The sequence below is a fragment of the Halichoerus grypus genome, chromosome 13 (assembly GCF_964656455.1).
Source record: "Halichoerus grypus chromosome 13, mHalGry1.hap1.1, whole genome shotgun sequence".
NCBI lineage: Eukaryota > Metazoa > Chordata > Mammalia > Carnivora > Phocidae > Halichoerus > Halichoerus grypus.
Genome location: NC_135724.1, coordinates 18,159,505 through 18,176,461, shown reverse-complemented (window position 1 = coordinate 18,176,461; position 16,957 = coordinate 18,159,505). Strand labels below are relative to the sequence as shown.

Genomic DNA, 16,957 nt, shown 5'->3' with positions numbered 1-16,957 from the left:
CCTGAGTGCCAGTTATATGCAAATCAGGCGTGTAGAAATTAAGCGTGGCAGCTTATCATTTTCTGGTACCTGGTATTCTGTGAGGCAACAGACTCCGGAGCCAGACTGCCTGGATTCTGATCAAAATAAACTACTCTACTTCTCTGTGCCTCGGTTTCTTCATCTGTAAGGTAGGGGATCCTGTAGTGTTCTTATCTCATAGCATTAATCTGTAAGGATGAAGAAGTATATATAAAAGTACAGAACATGTGCTATCAAAGTTTCTCCTTATGCTTTCTGGACCCCCTGCGTGCCTGGCAAAGCCGCACACACTTGTGTACCTGTCGGTGTACAATTTTAGAACGTATTTGAAGGATGACAAAAACTGCTTTGCAGTTGGCCTTTGATAAATCCAATTTTTTTTGTTTTAAATTAAGGTATGAAGTTGTAGGAGTCATATTTTATCAGTGACCACAGTCATAAGCCAGAAACTGTTCTTTAAGCACCAAAGTGATAGTTGTAACAAGTGTCAAGAATTGTTAAGTTGCAGAAGTAGACAGCAAGTAATAGAATAGGCTCATTGGACAATAATTGAGTGGGAGTACATTTTTAAATGAAAATAAAGAGCCAGAAGGCAAAATTAGTACAGATGACTTTTGGAAAGGGTAGGGGGAAAGGATTGAAAACAGGGGCTGGCAGTCTGTGGTTTTGTCAGGGGAGGCCCCTCGAGGCAGTGCGGCACCCACAGGCGTCCACAGCCCGTGTTCCTAGCGGTGACGTTGGGGGGGGACTTTGCATGTCAGCCATGTGCACGCCAGCGACTTTACCGAAGCTTTTCCCAGGCACAGTCACAGTGTTCTGGTAATAAGCCCGGTGCGGGCCTTCTTCCCTGGTGCTCTGAGCGACTCTAAGGACACTCGGTTGCCGGGGTCAGCTCAGTCAGTTTGAAATTCCACATTGTGAGACATGGCTAAATAAGATGGCTTTAAGGTACCATCCAACTCTATGTTGGCGTGATTGGACAAGCTTGGAGAGAGTTTAAGGAAAAGCCATGGATGTGACTAAAATTTGGAAAATGAAACTTGAAATATTATAGACACTGAGATTTTTTTTTTAATCCCAAAAATACAAAATAAGTAAAGAAGGGGCAAGTTACGGTAACAGTCATTAAGTCTGTAAAAGGTTACGGTGCTGATAGGTGATTGGCTGTTCCCCAGCTCTGCAGAGACTAGACAAGAGGAAGGGGGCTCACACTGTAGCATTTTGGATTTAGATTTGATACAAGGGAAAATTTCCTGACAACACACACTGTTCAACACAGAAAAGGGTTCTCGGGGGAGGTTTTAGAATCTTCTCTAGAGATATTTGAAAACAGAATAGATTTTCATCTCTCTAGCCGGCCTTAAGCAGCCCTGTTCACATATAGAAAAGAATGGTGACCTTCCGGTGCTTGTGGCAACATCATGGGGCCTTAAGAACCCACACACTAAAAGGCTGGAAAAGGCTTAGTTCATAGCAGTAATTAAATTTTACTTGGGTCTTCTCATCGGCCATAAATGAAACCTTTTTTTTAATGGCATCATCTGCCTAAATTATCCATTTCCTTGAGCAGTGGAACCTTGAATATATAATAAAATTTTCACAGATTGGTTGCTTCGAAGAAAAGAAAGGGGGAGTTTTTTCTTCCAGAATGTAATTAATTCTTAACTTTTCAACTCGTTTGAAATGGCTCTTTTTTGATGAGTCTTTGCCTTGACTAACAAATAGAGCTGTCAGTCAGAGCAATGTCTTTGTCTTCTCTCTGCCTTGAGCAGTTACCTCCCTACCAGTCAGCCATGAAATCAGGGGCCTTGTGTATTGGGATGTCAGAAAAGCATGCCCATCAGACCCTGGCTCGCTGTCCCTATCTGCCCTTTCCTGACTTTGGCACAGTCTGTAAGAGATGTCAAATGTATGGCTGGTGCTTCAGGTGCAGAGCTGTGTCCTGAACTTCCCTTGGCTTTGCTTGTTATCCTTAAGAGGAACCAGCACTAGGAAAATGTCGGGGTTTGTAGGTCTTTGGTTTTACTCTCCTTTTCTTCTCAGGGCTCATCCTACTTCCTAGGCACTCACTTCTCTGAATATCTGGCCCACCTCCAATCTGTTTCTCGTCTCTGTATGCATACTTCATTCAGGTTCTCCTTAAACTGAGGACGTCTGCCATGCTGATCCCTCATGAAAGCATGTTCATCCTATTTGCTCTCTGTCAGAACGCATTCTAGGGAAAATACCTTGGCCAGTTGCTTCACTGTATTCTTAGAAATTTCAGAGATCATGTGCAGCCAATTGGGGACACACTTCCAGCTCAGCAGACCTTCCAAGCACCCCCCAAATCGCAACTGCGTATCTTAATCCTAAACTAGCCATGCTGCTCCCTGAGAAGGCCTACAACCAACATGGCCTTCTTCTCTCTCGCCCCTGTAGACCTCGGGTGAGGCTTTGACGGTGCACTCCAAGTTCTTTTATTTTCCAGGTCATTGTAGTACATGTCATAAAAAATACATGGTCTGTACTTTATAAACCTTCCCCTTGTGATGGTGCTCATGATAGAAAAAGCTTACCTACTTTAGGAAACCTTTTCTTCACACTTTATGTCAAAAGTAGGAAAGTATTTTGTTTGGTTGGGGGTTTTTTCCTCCCCTTTAAAAAAGTGGTGAGACATGCAAATAAATATAAAATGTTCTCTTTGATCTTGTTCAGCCTCTAAAGTGGGTGCAATAAGAGTCCTACGTTTTGGTTTCAGTTCTCAAACTTGTCCTTTGGAAGCTGAATATCAAGAACTCCGGGAAGAGACAGACCATGTAAAGAACAGTTTTAAAGAAAATATCCTAGACGGTCATAGCTTCTGTTGGCACTGACCATATCATTTTTGAAATTGTGCCTCTCCTCTCCTTCTCTATACAGGAGGGTTAGTTATGTTTCTTTGCAGAGTGCATGGAAAGTGCCTGTTAAAATTGCTTGGCAAGTTCCAGCATTGCTCATTACTAATCCTGCCTCCCAGTTCCTTTTCTTTGGTAAGAAACACCGGAGGGGGTGTTTAATAGTTCCACACTCTGTCTCCTGCTAGGGGTAACTGCTTGATTTCTTTTATTGTTCATAGCACTTCTTGAATTAGATTAATTTCTTTATATTCCATTTCTGTCTTTTCAAGACAGCAATTACTTTGATGAAAAATATAACAAGACATGATACTCACTCGCATATAAATGTAGACCCCGCCTCCTCTTATTTTGAAACCTGTTGTTCTGGGAAATATTCTTTAGTGTTCAGCATTTAAGATGCCAGCCGTGGGCTTTGCCCCATCCAGAGCACTTAACAGGTTCGCGTGATCCCTTCGCAGCTGCATCTCTACTGCCGGAAGCGAGGTTAAAGTCAGTTCGGGTGGTGCCTGCACAGTTCTGAGAACTGCAGAGATTCGGAACAAAAGACAATGGCCACATTTCCATTACACTGCATTCTGAAGCACCTCTTAGGCTGAGATTGTAATGAACTCACCAGATGTAGCAAACCATTGAAAACAGTGAGCTTCCCTGAGCTACCATGAGTGGTACTTGCTTTCTTATAAGACAACAGGTCTCTGAGCTGACACTGCAGTCTGAGTTCCAGGGTTTTCTCTGGGCCAGGTTAAGATACCCTGTGGGGCGCCTAGCAGTATCTGCGTGTGTGTTGTGATCTTAAGTGTAGTGCCCCTTTGCCCAAAACAGACTTTAAAGAAACTAGCAAATGCAGTTCAGTATCTAATGGGACCTCAACAATAACAAATGGAAGCAGGAAAATGATTGTGAAGTGAGGATGTGCTCACCACTGCACACCCAGGAGGAGCATACGATCAGTTCGATCAGTTTGGCGTCTCCTGCAAGCACATGTTAAGATTATGTAATTATTGTTACATGATACAAGAAAGCAGCAACATTTATTGGAAAAGGTAAACATGTTACTGGCAGAAAAGTCCAAGCTGACATCTAATCTAATTCACAGGATCTTCTCTTAGAGACACTGGATAACATAAGGAAGGGTGTCCTCAGCTGACACAGAAGTAATCTCAAGTGGATGTTTTAAATACCGGCCCTCTGTCAAAGATGAACATGTAATAAGAAAAGAGTTTGTGAAGACTTTTCTGAAGGAGCCAGTGTGTCTGGCTTTCTGCCTTTACAACAGGGCTGACTTAGCCTCAGGGAGAGTTACATTCATGTGACCATTGGGTGGGTACATCCTTTGGACGTGCTGGTTGATGGCCAGCTCACCGTTGCATTCTTACTGTCAGGAGCACATCCTGGTTGCTGACGAAGGAGGGATGCTAATCTGAAGGAGGGCAGGTTTAGCATTCTGTTTTCGAGATTTAGGGGCCCAAACTCCAGAAGGGGGCTCCTCCACTTCTACACAAAGTTGGGCTTTGGGGGGCTTGCAGGAAGGGCCCACTTTTCTCAGAGGAGTTTTTAGTCTACTCACACTTTAAATGCATACTAGGACCCCAGAACATGGAAGAAACTATTTTGGTTTTTTTGGATTTTTTTTAGTATAGTTGATACACAATGTTACATTAGTTTCAGGCGTACAACCTAGTGATTTGACAAGTGTAAACATGATGCTGTGCTCACACAAGTGTAGTCCCCACCTGTCAGCACACAACACTATTACACTATCATTGACTGCACTCCTTATGCTGTGCCTTCTATTCCCATGACATAATCGTTCCATAACTGGAAGCCTGAATGTCCCAATCCCTTTCACCCATTTTGTCCATCCCCCCCTCTTCTGGCAACCATCAGTTTGTTCTCTGTGTTTATAGGTCTGATTCTGCATTTTGTTCATTTTTTTTTTTTGAGATTCCACATATAAGTGAAACCATATGGTATTTGTCTTTTTCAGTCTAACTTAATTCACTTAGCACAATGCCCTCTAGGTCTGTCCATGTTGTCACAAATGGCACGTTCTCATCTTTTTTCATGGCTGTGTAATATTAGTGTGTGCGTGCACGTGTATGCACCACATCTTCCTTATCCATTCATTTATTGAGGGACTTAGGTTGCTTCTATATCTTGGCTATTGTAAATAATGCTACAGTAAACATAGGGGTGCATATAGCTTTTTGAATTAGTATTTTCATTTTCTTTGGGTAAGTGCCCAGTGGTGGAATTATTGGATGATATGATATTTCTATTCTTAATTTTTTGAGGAGCCTCCATTCTGTTTTCCACAGTGGCTGTACCAGTTTGCATTCCCCCCAACGCTGTAGCGAGGGTTCCTTTTTCTCCACATCCTCGCCAACACTTTTTATTTCCTGCAGAAGAAAATATTTTGAATCAGGTATTCTTAATGGAAGGGTTGCATTAAATGCCAGGAGAGACCAGGCAGGAAGTAAGGGAGCCAGGCAGTGGGTCTTAGCTGTGCAGGCCCTCTTGTGTGTGGGGGATGGAACAGGGGAAGTGGAGGGTAAGTGTCCAGGCCGAAGGGGCTGCCTCACCTCATTCCTGGCTGTTGTAGCCACATGCAAACAAAGACCCAGGATTGTCAGAGCTTCCGGTCTTTCAGGAGAGGCTAGAAATCTTGATTTTACATGATATCTGATGAATTAGAATGTGGACCCAGAAAACATTTTTTGAAACATCTTTCAGGCCGAACCAAGCACATCTACAATCTGGTTTCAGCTTAAGAGTCTTCAGTTTGCAACCTCTGTTTTAAAGCAAGGCCTTACTAATCAACTATCTTAACCATAACATAGCTTTAAATTGGCCCCGTAAGCTTTCAGATTTTTAACAGAACTGAATCTTGATTTTAAAAAGCAATTAAAGCTGTTTTCCAGTGAGCTCATTAAATTGACCTAGTAAGTGGGAATTGTCAGTTTTTCCCTTTTAATTGGTTAAGTTCTTTACCCTCATCCACAATAATTTTCATTTTAGTGTAGATGGCAGAATAATTATTCAGCATGCTCACCCCGTTGCTTAATTTAGCACCACATTAGTGGCCTAGCACCATGGATAGTTACCATATCTGTTTAATGAAATGAAATCCGTTTTTAGACTATCTCGTACGCTCGCTGACATTGATTCTGGGATATATGATTAGGGCATTTCCTTTTCATTAAATTGTGTACTCAAGTAATCAGGTTTTATGATTGTTTACATTTGTCTAATCATTTTTCCCAGTTTTATTGAGATACAATTGACATATAACATATATGTTTAAGGTGTACGTGTGATGGTTTGATAAACTTATATATTGAAAAATGATTACCACCACGGCATTAGCTGACACTTCCATCTTGTCACATAATTACATTTCTTTTTTTGTTGCTGAGAACATTTAAGATCTACTCTCCTAACAACTTCCAAATCTATATGTCTGGTCATCTTTACGTGAGGGGAAGTAATACAAACATTAATACTGCTTGTTGGATTCTTATGTGCCATCCCTGTGCAGAGTGCTACGTATCTAGTAACTCATTTAATCTTCACAGAGCTTCTTTGAGGCAGATATTATCATCATCATCATCATCATCATTCCTGCTTTCTAGCCATGGGTACTTGAGGTTAAGTAACTTACATCCTTTGCCCTGGGTCCTTCAGCAAGAAGTAGAGCCCAAATGCAAGCCAGGCTGCCTGACTCAGAGCAGTGTTCTCTGCCAGCCCGAAGCCCAGCGTTTTACCAGTAGAACATGTTTTCTCCAAGTGTGGAAAAACAGGCATTATTTTGGATCCGACAGCGCCCTGAAAGTCTAATGACAGAAAAAAACAAAATCCAAAGAGCAACTGAGGAACAAGCTGTATCCCCATCCCTCTCTCCTCCCTCGCTACCTCATTTTAATCACTCAGCTATGAATTAGGAGACTATTCTTACTGAAATTTACAATATGTATGTGGCTGAGTCACCTAATGAGCCTGATGTTCCCACCAGGACTCAGGGTTCACAATTGTTCATCAAAAAATAGCAGATGGAAATAAACCTTCCTGGTATTGTCTTAGTTTAAGAGAACATATTTCTCCATTCCTTTCAGACAAAGGGAGAAGACCAACCCACAGCTTGTAAGCAGAGTGAATATTGGTTAATGTGGTAGAGGTATGCGCTTTAGTAGTTGACTGAAAGGACTTTAATATAATAATATGCTAATTTGCTTTAGTATGCCAGTATTTTTGATAACTTAATATCATGAAATGAGTGTAATTTTTTATTAGTAAAGACCTTTTATCATAGACCTCGTCTAAAATACAACTCCCTTTTTTCAATTCATGGTTAAATCAATGATAGCTATTTGGCAGAGGCTCAAAATTATCCCTGTTAACTTGTTTTTAATAGTACTTGATTTATATATGTGCTCAAACCTCCACCAGGTACGTGTATGTTTACTAATTGCAGCCATATGCCTTTAAACACAGTGTTATTGGTGGGAAATGAAGCATAAAACATGAAAAATGTATAATTACTAAGGGTTGAAATTATGGTTTTTAACTCCTTCCAGAACAGGGATGTTATGATACAGCTTTGATTATTTTTCATTTCAGATGAGTGAGGTTCCTACATAGATTTGGTGATCACTTGCTTACCTTCCTAATTAATTATAAAATTATTCCCTCTAATGGACATAAATGAATTAACACATTGGCTCACCCGTTAATATATGCTTTTCCTTTGGATTCATGCTGTTCTTCCAACTCAGATACAGGTAGATCCTTCAGAACAAGATTAAATAAAGCCCTTGGATATATCAGCGAGAGAACTTTGGTTGCTTTCCCTATTTTTCTAATCTGATTTTATAAATCAAGAACATAACAGTATCTAATCTCCATGACATAACTTGTTCAACATTGAATGCATTTGCATGTGTATGTGCAATAGTTCTGTGGACTGCAGACCATTAATGGCTGCATTTTATTTTAGACAATCCATGGACACAAGGGACCAGTCACTGCAGTGGCCTTTGCCCCTGATGGACGATATCTTGCCACCTACTCAAATACGGACAGCCACATTTCTTTCTGGCAGGTAAGTGTAGATGCCACGGGTCTTGGTGTATACTGCATGATTCGCTTTTGCTGTTAGGCCTGCCCACCAGCCCTTCCTCCTGCCTTCCCCTCCTTTTTCAACAAACATCAAGTATTTCTTGCTGACTGATTCTGTGCCACATGCTAGCATGCGGGCTGCGCTGAGAATACAGTTAGGCATCTGGAGAGAGTGGGGTCTGCTCTCACAGAGTTTGAGGTCTGGGGGAGACACATGTAAAGAAGCAATTATAATACAGAGGGGAGCCTGAGAATAAGGTTGTGGGACCAACTCACAGAGGAAGTGACATCTGAACTGAGACACGACAAGGCTGAAGAAGGGCCAGAGGGTAAGGGTAGGGCAGATTGAGGGAAAGGGAGAGCCTTTCAGTGGTAAGCAAGGGCACGGCGTGCCTGAGGGCCTGGCCAGAAAGGCACGGGGCCCGGCAGGCCCTGCACAAGGATGTGGACAGCTCCAGCGGGGCAGAGGGTACCAGGGAAGGGCAGCCGGGTATTACCTCCATATCCCGCTTATGTTATCTCATTTCTTTTTGCATTCTGACTTTCCCACATAGGGCTTTTCATTCCCAAACTACCCAGACATTTTCAAAAATCTGAGTATCATTGAGTGGCAGTTCATGAGAATGCCTATGTTTAATTCTGATTAAAATGCATATTAACTTTGAACACCTAATTTTTACAATAGAATTTGTTTTGTCCTCAGTGATTAATCTCCATCCCATCTTTTTAATTATCTTCCTCCTGATAGTTATAAAAAAATTAAACATTATCAACTCCCTCCTTCATGAAAAGCCAATTTAAAATTTGGTTGTTACCTTTACTTTCCTAGGATGCAAGTATGTTTTATGAGATTCGGTTTATTGCCTTGAAAGCTTAAAAAAAAAAATGAAAGTTTAAATAAGACTTCAGCACAACTTGATGATAGTTTTAAAAAAATCAATACCTAATAAAATGTAAAACAGATACAATAAATTGCTTAATTAACAACATGCTATTAAAGCATGACAACTTCCAAATCTGTCACAGACTTTTCCTGCTCTTCATCTAATTTAGTTTTCCAGTTTATTTTCTCATTATCTTTTCTCCCAGAATATATCTCCAGCATCTTAATTGGCTCATATTAAACTCTTTTCCTTGGAGAGCTCCCCGGTCCCCATTTCTCCCTGTGGGCCACTGCAGGGCCTGTGGTTTGCATTGCTGCGGTCCCCGCCACCAGCCCGTTAGGCGTCCGTGAAGTGGACCCTCGCAACAGTGCTTCTTTAAAGGGTTTCCCCACCAACTGTTTTTCTACACAGTGGTCTCTCTACACCAACTGTACTTTGATACAAATTTTCTGCTATTTCCCACTCTCTTGGAATCCCAGAGGAGTGTTTATATAAAGCTCCACATTCATTCCACATTTATTCAATGGTGTTGAAGTGCCGGGTGCTGGCCTCTCCTTTAGGGATACGGAGTCAACAAGCCGTAAGTCCCCGCTTTCGAGGAGCTTGGGTTGGTCCATGCTTTCTTTTGTGGAATAAACAAAAACAAATCTTTTTGGTTTTGTCCAACTTGACTTTCTCACAAAAAAAAATTTGTTTTATAAAGGAGTACCTCCTAACTTAGCCAGATTTGAAACTGTTTCCAATATTTTCCTGATTTTCCATATGGTAAACCTTTTTCCCATTATCTAGGTGTTCAGGGTTCTGTTTGGATATGATCATCCCTTCCTTGAATTTTTTTTCTGTTTTTATCAAAGTTCCTGCCTAGCACATTGAGGGGATTAGGGTTAGCATCCTTTCTCACCTTAGAGCTCAAGATCATTCATTAGATAGATGGTAGCTTTTCGAGATACTTCTTCTCCTCTTCCAGTTCCCCTCTTCAGCCTCGTGCTGCTGCCTCTGGGCTTTGCCAAGCACACTTGAGCCTGCGCGTCTGTACGTGTGGCCATGCGCACGGTGGAACCATAGCACGCTTCCTTGTCATGCGCTGCTCCACTCCCAGGGCCGCCTCGGGCTGGCCGCACGTGGGTGTGCAGTGCACCGAGCCCGGGGGCAGCTCAGGCAACACCCAAGTCTTCGCCTCCAAACCCAATGTCAGGGTGTAAAATGCAGCCCATTTCTTAAATTATACCCCGTTGGGTCTTGAAATTTAAGCCAAAGGCACAGAAACATTTCATCTTTATCCAGAAAATACAGTAAAACCTCTTCCAGAGGTAGAAGGGGGGTTGATTTGAATTAAAGAGAGTCAAGAAAGCATTGTTGGATCTCCTGCTGCTCTCCCAAAAGGGGCTTTGCTGATTTATTTAGATACATATTGTTTAGTTCTAATGATGTATGATAATACTTTTGTATTATTCCAGTAAATGTACTGTAATATATTTTGAAAACTTAATGAAGTCTTATTAATACAGGACCTTACAAAAGCTATGAGCTATTAAAATCTTTGCTGAGAAATGAGTGTTAATGAGAAATATTGGTTGGATAATTACTCAAGTGAGACTTAGTAAAAGGTTTGTGTGCAGCATTACTTACACTGAGAATTGCATTAAAACACTTTCTGTTTTGATGAATTACATCTGTATGTGTTTCTGTGTGTTCAGAAAATAATCTTCACAGAACTGGTTTTGTGAAGCATTATTTTTAAAGGGAAGGGAAAAACCAAAGTTGCCCTCTAGTTATTTACAAACTCAGCTATGGAATGATGTCATCAGGCAATCTTCCAAACCCTTTGATCCTCTGACAACATATTCCTATAAGTTGAATATTTCACATCAGGGTCTCCGTTTGTAACCTTGAACGAGGGGAGTTGAGTAACGAAATCAAGTACAACTGTGATTCCCTCACCTAAATTTCACCACTACCCTCCAACTAGTGAGTATCCTCTCTCAGAAATGCCCAAAGTAAATTAGATGGATATTGGTTTCGCTTATGGTGATGCATTCCACCGTAAAATAGAATCCTCTTCAGCCTTTAAAAAGGATACTGTAAATCTGTGGCCATTAACATGAAAAGGTGGTTCTCAACATTTTTTTGAATGAAAGAGGCAGATTGTGAAACTAACTGCCTTCTAATATGAGCCTGTTTTACATAAAATTCCTGAAACCCGCTTCTCCTTATATGTACACATAATTGTAGGTCTGGAAAGAAGTTTGCCAAAGTGTTAGTGATTGTCTTTGGGAAGTAAGATTTCGGGGACTTTTGCTTTCTCTTTTATACTTCTCTTTATTATTCAAATGTTCCACAATGAGTATTTAGTATCTTTGTAATCAAGAAAAACTTGAAGGTTACCAAATACTCTAACTCCGGGTAGTTTTTATTCATTCGAGGCTCAGATTGCCCTTTCGTGTAGTTTGTAAGATGGTCACTGGTCAAGAAAACATTAATATCGAATAACAGCATGATTCGTTGTTGCAGTGAGCGTTGTTTGGCTGAGCTTTTTGGAAAAAGAAATACTCACCCTTACTACTTCAGATTATCTCCACTCTGAAGAGGTCACAGGGAGAGCATGGTCTGAGGATCAGCACATTCTCGTTAACCTGAGGGTCTTCCTCATCCCAGCCGTACGCATGTGTAACAGTGCCATCCCACAAAGAACTTCACGTAGCCCCGTTCTGAGGCAGGAAGCCTGTGTGACCCTTCCGAAGGCATTTATCAATCAGTTTATCAAGTGATATATGAGTCAGTCAGTCATGGGCTGGCTCAGCTCATAAGGATGATGGACTTGATGGACTTCTTGTTGAAGTTTTTCCAGCTGTAGCATTCCAATAAGGTACCCTCTCCCTGTCGCCCTTTGGCCCTCAACACGTTTCTGGTATGCGGCTAAATTTTGCAGGAAAGAATTAAAAATAAGTGGCCGAGCATGTTAGATACCCTTAGCATTTAGAGTCACCAGCAGAACTCAGGCTTCATACATATTTTCATAGAAAATCCATAAAGAATGAAAAATAGTTTGTAGTTGTTTATCAACTGAGAAATGAGATTTTTTTTTTTTTATTAAAGCACAGTATGCCTGTTGATGCCAGTTAATGTTAACCACCAATTTTCTGGATCATTTGGATCTGTTCTGTTAGAGGACTAAATTATTATGTACTGTTACTTTTTTGTACAAGTGAGGACTATCAAATCAAGCTCACCACCATTATTTATATTTAAACTATTTGGGAACCTTCAGAAAGCAACAAGACATTGATTTTTGTTTTTTATGGAGTTTTTGGAAAAGGTGGGGGGAAAGAAGGAAGGAAAGAAGTTTTTGGAGGATGACAGACAGTAAAGTACTGTCTAGTTTTAAATGTTAACTTTAACAGAAAGAGTTAATGATAACCATACATTTGGTTTTAAAATGTGACCTCGTACACTAGTGATTTTTTTTCACCTCTGTGTTGTGTTCGGCACTATTATTAATGCAGGAATATCAGTAACATTAGTCATCTTAAAAGGGTTATTACTCAAGATGATTTAAATTGTGAAAATGTCAGTGGAGCCTGCACGCATCCTGCTAGAGATGCCATGATTTACGCCCTCTGACACCATCGTGCTGCCGAGAAGGGCCAGAGAAAAGAATGGCTTATAGTTTGCACTGATCCAAATGCAGAGCATGGTATCAGCAATAACCCAGCGTATGTGTCCCAGAATTTGCCAAGGTTTCATGTGTCAACCATTTGTATACATTGAACCATAATCTGCATGCTTTATACAAGACCCTAGAATTGTATGCATTTAGACGGGGGTTATACTGAAGAGAAGAACTGGAAATGAAAATTAATGCAAAGAAAAATACTATTTCTGAGACCTCTTTTCTGATTTTCAGTATGCTTTCCATGTGATTTGCAATAGCACAAAAAAATGTATACTGAGAAACTATTAAGTAATATTTAGAATCCACAGGCTTCTTCAGACCCCGTTGCTCAGGTAACAGTTCACTGGGGTAACTGCCTTTCAGTATTTAGCACTTGGACCGAACGCATAGTTGTTCATGAGCCATAATTTCCGTGTTCTTTTCCACTACTGTGAATGGATTAAGAGAACTTAAAATTCAAATCAAATCCTGAAAAGCCACCAAAAAGCAGAAATCAACTGATAAAAACATATTGCCATTAAAGTGTTAAAGTGTCCTCCCTTCAGCGTGGCGGCAAAAAGCAAGCCACAGATACGGTGTTGAGATGCAGTTGACTCCGGGTTTCCCCTCAGAATGAACGGGAGCTTTCCAGAGACTGAGTTCTGTACAAAGGGGGTGAGGAGGGAAGGTGTGGGTACATGCGCATGGGGGACAGGGTCATGGCTTGCGCTTGGATCCGGGGATGGATCCCAGTTTGCTTTGTTTCCTTGAATGACCTGGAAGTCCCCAAAGTGTGTTGGTTGACTCGTCCCTCAGGGGGTGCAGGGAGTCCTGATGGGAAGGAACAGAAAGGTCTGCTGTGTGAAGTACCCACAATTGCCAAAGATTGTCTGACTGAGCTGTTCTATTAACATCCATAATTTAGCCCCCTTCTTAAAGATTGATGGCCGCTCCTGCTGTCAGTTCTACCCACGAAGTCAGATTTCCCTGGATTTATGCACTTACTGTAACAGCACCAGAGCGGTTTCAGACACACTGAGAGGCGCGCTGTCGGGGCTAAGGACAGACGCTCAGCTGAACGCCAGTCAGCGCTGTGGCAGAGAGAGTGACCAGGAGAGGGTTCCTTAAGTGACACGTGTGCTCTCATGTCCCTGTGTCCCCCCAGATGAACACCTCGCTGCTGGGGAGCATCGGCATGCTGAACTCAGCACCTCAGCTGCGCTGCATTAAGACCTACCAGGTGCCCCCCGTGCAGCCCGCCTCGCCCGGCTCCCACAGCGCCCTCCGACTGGCCCGGCTCATCTGGACTTCCAACCGCAACGTCATCCTCATGGCCCACGACGGGAAGGAGCACCGCTTCATGGTCTAACGCTGGTGCCTGCTGCCCTGGCCGCCTCTGAGTTCCGTCCGTCTGTTCTCCCAGCTGAGAGTCCCCTGTCCTTCCTCACACGGATCGGATCATTCCTCAGTGCCTGCCCGCACCAGTGCCCCCCAGGGGCACGGCCGAGGCCGGGTCACTCCTGCATGGCTCTCGGGGGCAGATGCCCACTTGTGTCACCTGTGATTCAGAGGCATGCACACACCACTCTGCAGGATGGGGCCCTTCTGTCGGCACTAGGTCATTTTTCCCCGCCGGGGCTGGGGGTGGGGGATGTCTGTGGGCCCCAGGAGCCCTCCTGTCGCTTGGTGCACCAGAAGCCTCCAGTTCGTAAACACTGTGATTGCCTTCCCAGCCCAGGTCAGCAACCCCACCTCTGAGCTGCCGCTTAAACCTGGTGGTTTTGACGTTGGGTTTTGAGGTAATGTGGCAGTCCTAATTAGCGAAGTTATTTTCCTTTGGATCGCCTAAAATATATTCTTGTTTACCAAAACGATTCCGTGTTTACATGGTTGGTTTTTTCCCCCCATGACTGCTAGGAAACTGCTCACTCCAATTTCCTAGGGTTTAGCCACTACTTCTTTATTAATACCTAACAGATTGGAGATTAATGAGAAAATACACCAAAAAATTGTTCCTCCTCATGGAAAATAGAGTTTCCCAGACACCTAGCCTTCTAAAATGCTCATATCCTGCTTAATAGTCTATTTAGTAGTTTAAAATAAAAAATCATCACTATTTATGATCTAGTTAATATAATTATCCAGTCACTCTAACTAATCTCTTAAATGGACTTTTATAATAAAGAACTGAGTTTGGAAGCATAGCATATACTAAATAAGAAGACTCTTATGTCTGTTGCTACAGGTCCTTTTAAGAAAGACCTTACCCCTTCCTTCCAGAAACCTTCCAGACCTGCAGTTCCCACGTGTACGACCTATGTCAGCTGTCATGGAATAGTTAGTTACACTTCAGCCTTCGAACTGGTCAATTAAAGGAAAACGAAGACAGCATTTCTTTTACACAAGTGTCCTAGAATATTAGTAACTATGGCACAAGCATTCAGGAGAATATATAAAATGTGAGGGCTCTCAAGTTATTTGAGCAAACATTGCAATGAGGGTGTCCATCACACTTCAAAGTAAGCTTTAACTAGGTCGCTTTCTTCTCTTTATGTCAAATTATGCTGGTTCTTGCTCATAGTAATGGGGAAAAAAAAATCCATAAAATAATATTTTGTATGAATTGCTCCTAACAAATCTTGATCTGTACATAGTTGGGCATTTGGTCGTTTGGTTAGTTGTTGATTGGTTGGCTAGACACAATGGTTTATTAAATGCTAAAACAGAAAATGATTTATTAAATTCAGAGAAGATAGGAAATTTCCAGAGGAACCAAAATGATAATGGGAGCATTTAATTGGAAAAGCGTAGATTGTCAGAGTTTATGTAATATACAAAAAAATAGGATCACAGTTCAGGAAGAAATCCATCTGTCATTTTACTGAAACAGATTTTTAAAGAACATGTTAAGAAATTAAGACCCACTAGAACGTCTCTTTCCTATTGATATGAAGTATGTTATTTGCATTGATGACAAACCTGTCCTGTTTCTTGGTTTTAGACTTTGGGTGTTCTTTTAAAAGTGAATTTATGCCACATGCATGTACATTGTATTTATAAAGATTATATATGTAGTTTCCAAGGAAGAAACAAAGAACTATCCAGTGTAGATTTATTTGTTTGGTGCACATGCCGTTGTGTTCGATTATAGGTAGAAAAACCTGAGGTAAACAAAAGATGCGCTTGGTTTTTTCAGTGGGCTCCCAAGTCTTCTCGATACCCAGCACATGTTTACTTTATGAACTTAAATAGGGATTAATTTATTCTAGACTACAAAGTTGTTTTGGAATGATGAAGCAAAAGTATACCTTAGAGAGTTGTTTAAAACAAAGATGTGAGACAATAGGCAGACCACCACACACACAGTGGAACACACCCCGGGGGTCCGGACAAAGCCCTTGGGGGCCCAGGGGGCAAAACGTCTGGGCAGTGGGCAGAGGCCAGCCTGTCCCACATTCTGTCTGATTATTGGCCAGTAGAATATTACTATTCTAAAAGTTGGGTGGATGATACCTGATGGTTAGACGTCTCTAACTGCTAAAGAGTATTTGCATTCTTGTTAACACAAATCTCCCCTTGGCTGTTTTGATAACTACAGTCCCAGACTTCATCACAGCTTAGATTTCTCAGCACTGAGGCAAACTTTGTACTGTCATCCCAGTGTATGCTTTTAGTGTTTTATTGATTTTGTTGGCACTGTATTTGGACCTATCCTTGTAAATGTAGAGACATATATGGCTTCCTTGGTAATTTACAAGCAAAAGATGACATGACATGACACCTGTATGAAAATGTAATGATTGAACTCACTGTGCACAGCGAGTGAATTAAAATGTCTGCCTCTCAAGACATTTCCACTGAATAGATTCTATATGTGCTGAATGTCCCTGTGTACATATGTGTGTTAAATAAAACTGAATTGTACTGAAGATTGTTTTCCTCATTAAAAACATTGTTCACTCTTCTTAAACATTTTCAGTTGAAATCCATATGCTTTCTCCCCCCTGCCCGCCCTGTTCCCGCCTTCTTTGGTACCAAATTAAGCCTTCTATTTCTGTATAATTATTCATTTCCCTGGAGAGCTAGCTTCGGGAAAGGCAAACTTGTCACAAAGGACAGTAGGGCAGGAAGACGTTTCCAAAGTGCGGGAGAAACAACTCCTACCAGAAACTCAACAGCGCCCTCTGTGGTTTGGGCAAGGGAATTGCATGCATGGTGCTTTATCTCCACCCCAAGTTGCTCCTAAATAGACTTCCGTTGTACCGAATTCTGTCTTGTCAGATTTCATGACATGGGTTGGCCCCGGAGTTGGGGGTGCTGGGCGGAGATCATTAAACTCATTTCATTTAAGACTCAGTTTGGAGTTGAATTTGAATCCCTGAGGTAATGGGTGTAATTGGTTTTCA

At 41.7% G+C, this 16,957-nt stretch overlaps 1 protein-coding gene across 3 annotated transcripts in view; it reads left to right on the top strand.

Moving 5' to 3' along the window:
- Positions 1 to 16,480, top strand: part of WDR7 (WD repeat domain 7) — a 316,799-nt gene extending 300,319 nt beyond the window's left edge. For all 3 annotated transcript variants that reach the window (XM_078060265.1, XM_078060266.1, XM_078060264.1), the window contains 2 exons: positions 7,894 to 7,998; positions 13,717 to 16,480. In XM_078060265.1, coding sequence (XP_077916391.1) covers positions 7,894 to 7,998; positions 13,717 to 13,920 — 309 coding nt within the window. In that variant the 3' untranslated portion in view covers positions 13,921 to 16,480. The remainder of the gene's footprint in view (positions 1 to 7,893; positions 7,999 to 13,716) is intronic.
- The last annotated feature ends 477 nt before the right edge of the window (positions 16,481 to 16,957 follow it).